This window comes from Triticum dicoccoides, chromosome 3A (assembly GCF_002162155.2).
Source record: "Triticum dicoccoides isolate Atlit2015 ecotype Zavitan chromosome 3A, WEW_v2.0, whole genome shotgun sequence".
Taxonomy (NCBI): Eukaryota; Viridiplantae; Streptophyta; class Magnoliopsida; order Poales; family Poaceae; genus Triticum; species Triticum dicoccoides.
Window position 1 is genome coordinate 119,554,196 of NC_041384.1, and position 4,898 is coordinate 119,559,093.

The window sequence follows — 4,898 nt, forward strand, 5'->3', positions numbered from 1 at the left end:
TTCTGTTTATGATTAAGGTGATCATGTTTGTTGGAGTTCAGAATAAAAATATAGAGTATTTACCTTACCTCTCCGCACTCTAGTAATATGTTGGTTTTAAGAGCCATCCTTCCTTCTAAACAGTTTTCTTTGTATGATGCAGAAGCAAGGCGGGCATTTAAGGATTCTTGTTCAGTTCAGGTTTACAGCATACAGGCTTGTATTCCAAAAGACACTGCTGTACTTTGGAATCCTGAATTTGTGCAGGCAGAGGAGCTTTTCAACCAGCCATTTGATGAAGAAAATTGTTTGAGAGATAATAGGTATTGCTCATTTTACCCCCTTGCTTTGCCCCCCCCCAAAAAAAACCATGTGTAGACATCCTTACAAAGGATTTGTAAGAGAAGACATGATCAAATGTGATTAGTATAGAATGTGTGAGAGAGACATGTGGGATATGTTATAGAGAAAAATATATTAAATAGTATTTTCTGAATCACATTTTGTGTTTTAAGCATCTCAATATTTTTCTCAATATGCATTAGAAAAGCATGTTAATGTTATATGATACCCTTCCCTTATTGGGGTTCTTAATTTGGTTGCTTCTGAATTCTTGCACAGGTTTTGTGGTGTAAGGAATTCTTTTGTCAAGCGAACTACCACAGGGAAGCATGTGAACTCAATGCCCCCAAAGCCTACAAATAGTGTTGTAGCACCTGCAGTGGCAAAACCTAGTAGTGCTCCAAAAGAACAATCTTCTATTGTTCGACAGCAAGATCTACCTGGACCATCCGATCCAGTGAAAGGAACGAGCATTAAAGCTGAAAAGGATAATGCCTCGGTCTTGGATAAAACTGTTAATGCTCCGGCTGTCAAAGAGCCATCAGTCGCTGTGCATGCAAATAAAACCAAAGCTCAGAACGGGAAGACCCTGCCCAGTAATGGTGCATCCCTGGCTACCATGTGGGGTCGTGCATCAGCAAAACCCAAGGCTCCAGCTGTCACTAAAGCTACAGATCTACCAAGTGTTGCTGGTATTGTCTCACAAAACCTCATCTTTTAATGCATGTTGCTTTACTTTCTTGCATGTTGATTCCAAGTGCATATATCTAGTCATGTCTCATCAGCTGCCGTATATGCTACTAAATCTGTTGCTCTTTTCTTGGTACGAACAATTAAGAAACCTTTTCCCTGACTTGCTGCATCAAAAACTAAATCACAAGCTTCTGATAAGAAACTAGCCACATTGCTGATGAAATTGACATGCTGTAAGTATTTCCAGTTACAGCCGATGCACAGATATGTGCAAAAGAAGAAGCAGACGCTGATAGCAGCGATGATGAAAAAGGTGCACACTACAAGCGGGCCTCTAATGGTGCAAGCAACAGAAAGAGAAGAGCGATCTTTGATTGTTCAGACGATGACGATGATGACGATTTTGTAGCCATTGCATCTCCAGAGCCACCAAAACAGTGTGCCAGAAATCCTGTCACTGAAGCTGCACAAGACAATATATCAGAACAGAAGAAAGTGGAAAGCAAACAGGATACAACGAGCGATGTGAAAGGCTTCACAAAAAGGATCGATTCTGACCTTACCTCTGAATGTAAAACCAGAAGTGACAGTGCTACCAATGGTTCTGGGATTACCTTAAAAGAAAAGGCCAAAGATTCACCAAACAAGAAGGATCAGGCTGCTGAGACAACTTCCACCTCACCTAAAAGAAGGAAGGTTTTGAAGACACGTATAGATGAGCGGGGCAGAGAAGGTAGAGTTAAACTCTATCCCGTGAAACATGTCATGCATTGCTCTGCCATGCTTATATCATTTACTCCCTCCGTCCCAAAAAAGTGACTCAACTTTGTACTAACTTTGTACTAAAGCTAGTACAAAGTGGAGTTACTTATTTTGGGACGGAGGGAGTACTTAGTTTCACTGGCTCCTAAATAAGCAAAAGATAGAAATGCCTTGAAAACTTAAATTCCCCTTACTGCAATTGTACCGCGTACCCTATTTTTTTGTAAACAACTGCATGTTAGTTGTTGTTGACAACATGTTCAAATGTAGAAGCTTATCAACCAACTGGACATTTTGTGTAAGCAACTTGTCTTATTTATGAACATAAAAAAAAACTTGTCTTATTTGTGGTCAATAGTCTTTTTACCTCAAGTATAAGATTGTGCATCTAATATTGTAATGCATATGTGCGAAGTCTGCGAATTTAATTGAAGATGTCACAGAGCATTTTTTGTCAATTAATTCCGTGGCTTGCATCATAGCTTTTTTAGCTATTTCTTTTGCTCAATTCTTCCATCTGCTTTGAATTCCCGTGATTTGTAAATCCCTGAAGCTTTGCTCATATTCTATTTTAGTAACTGAGGTTGTCTGGGAGGGCGAAGCTCCTGCAAGTGACAAGGCAGAGAAAAATGTTACCAATACTGATGCCACTAACAGGTAATGTGCTGTTTTTCATTCTGTACTTTGTGAAATTCTTGATAACTTTATGTGCTCATTTCACCTTATAGTTTGACGCCACACGCTGTTGCTGTTGGTACTGAAGCAGTTATCTTTAGGAACTGTCCTCTTCTTTAGTTCATAGGGCATCAGAGCCCATCAAGGAATATGAATTGATTTAGTGTGTAGTCTCCATTATGCCACTGACCATCTATCATGCACAATAGAAAGAAAAACACAAATTCAGACCTCTAACAGGAGCCTTACCCATCTAGTTTATCAGTGAGAAGAATAAGTACATCGGATGTCACAACAACGTATATTTTGCACATTGAAGCTCTCACACATCTATCGCTTTGTTTGATCTGTTGTTAACCTGAGCTAATGCACCGGTTCTTATCCATCCCACTGACAAATCAACCAATTTCCGTTTTGTGCCAGGCCAACTCTTCCAAGCAAGCCACAGCCAGCAGCTAACACTGACAGGAACAATGCTCCAAGTAAAACAGCAGGCGGCAAGAAACCTGCCAAGGCTGCCCCCAAGCAAGGAAAGAACATAATGTCATTCTTCAAGAAGGTATAATAAGCCCCCGTAACCTTCCATCTGATAATGAAGCCATTGATTGAGCAAACGGTCTCTTTCCAAGCACCCGTTGCAGCTGAACTGGCTACACCTGAATATCACCTCGGACAAGGACCTGTTCACCAAGCAGCTGTACGTTGTAGCTTTTCTTTCACGCAAGCTGTAGCATTTTGTGTTGTACTCCATTAGTTAGTAGTGGTTTGTTCTTCCCGATTCAGAACACAAGACGAGCTAAAACCGCGCTTGCTGCGTGGTCGGTAGGAATCCTGCTGAGTTAACTGAATGGTCATCTTGTTCCAGAATTCTCACGCTGTACATACTATCTCGTGTCTTTCTGCACATGCACGGTGAGGTTAGAGACAAAACACTTGGTTCGTGAAAAGCAACCGCATGGGCTGACGATATCGCTTTAGGAAAACTTAGGCGCGCATGCAGATACGCAGCGGATGCCTACTTTCACAGCATGGTCGGATTCAGACTAAATATACACCATCCTTTTGGTGAACAATATGGGCGCTACCTGCTGTTTCTGACACATGCACTGTTGCTGCACGTTCCACGTGTGGTTGGGTTCACCTTAGCTGACGCACCAAATCAACCTCCGCCAGTAAAAAAACACACCACCTCCTTACTGAATCAACCATCGCCCATTGGCACCGTCCGTTCCCACAAGTGGCAACGAGAAGTAAAGGAGAGGGCGAGACGAGGAGTGAAGCACAAGGAAAGCGCGAGAGTGCCAACAGCAGCGGTATGATCCTGTCGTATCTTTCGTTCCCGTAATCTACTAGCGTGATTCTCATCGCCGAGCCGAGACGTGGCGGAGAAGGCTGACCAGAGTCGTCCGATTCCGAGCCGGGCTTCCGTTCCCAACAACCTGCCATCGATGGCAGCCATCGCCTACGCATCATGCACGCCGCCCGGCCCGGCCACGGCGCATGGCATGATTGCGCCACGCCGGGCTAAGCACCGTCATTGTCTCGCCGATAAGGCCGAGAGAGAAAAAGAGCAACAAAACTGTCATCATCGAGGGTGGCTTAAGATGACAGCAAACGGCAGCGGTACAGAGAGATGGTAGTATGAGGAGGATGGCGAGTCGACCAAAGAGCCTTTTACCACTACTGGTCTACGTCGCCTCGTCAGGTCTCGTCGGTCTCATCTACAGACGTGAACGTGCCAACTCTACCGAGTTCTTTTCTCCATTGTGTGTGTGTGTGTGCATCGTTGCCCAGGCAATCCACGCTCCAGACGACGGTGCATCGACAAAACAATCGAGTTTATTTATGGTTGCACAGGCGCCTGCGCACTGGGCCCCGTGTAACCACTGCGTTCCAGTATCCTTCCTGCTGACCGTGTATCCGTCGGGGAAACAAAGATCTCGCCGCACGCTGCAGCTATCAGATTTGCTTTACCAAATTCTGAGACTCACTGGCCCACCCTGTCCGTGTCACACGATACCTTTTACCCCTGGGCCTGCGGAGACGAGCACGTCACCGTGTCGTGCCGTCTAAGAAAATCCGTCTCCTCCCCTCGCATCCGACATGACGCCAGAGTTTAAGTACGTGCCCATCGACGGCTCCCATGTCTTCGCTCATCACTAATCTGCAGTTTTTTTTACAGATATCTGAGTACAGATATAAGTAGATGCAGACCTACATCCACACCACACCACCACCATACAGATAAGGGCAACTCCCAACGGCAGATCACCAAATGAGGGACCGGTCATCCAACCCTAATAATCATCTAATGTCCCGGTGATTCAAAGTCGAAACAGACCACGCACAAACACCGGCAAAAATAAAGAGAAACAGACGTAATTTAAACGAAGTTCGATATCTTACAACCAAACGAGCAAAAAAGAATAAGGTCAACCTACATTTAA

General features: G+C 44.3%; 1 protein-coding gene across 1 annotated transcript in view; it reads left to right on the plus strand.

Moving 5' to 3' along the window:
* Positions 1-3,335, plus strand: part of LOC119267489 (protein IWS1 homolog A) — a 5,210-nt gene extending 1,875 nt beyond the window's left edge. Inside the window, exons 4-8 of the mRNA XM_037548875.1 lie at positions 143-302; positions 601-1,013; positions 1,262-1,747; positions 2,352-2,433; positions 2,875-3,335. Of these exons, the coding sequence (XP_037404772.1) occupies positions 143-302; positions 601-1,013; positions 1,262-1,747; positions 2,352-2,433; positions 2,875-3,016 (1,283 nt within the window). The 3' untranslated portion in view covers positions 3,017-3,335. The remainder of the gene's footprint in view (positions 1-142; positions 303-600; positions 1,014-1,261; positions 1,748-2,351; positions 2,434-2,874) is intronic.
* The last annotated feature ends 1,563 nt before the right edge of the window (positions 3,336-4,898 follow it).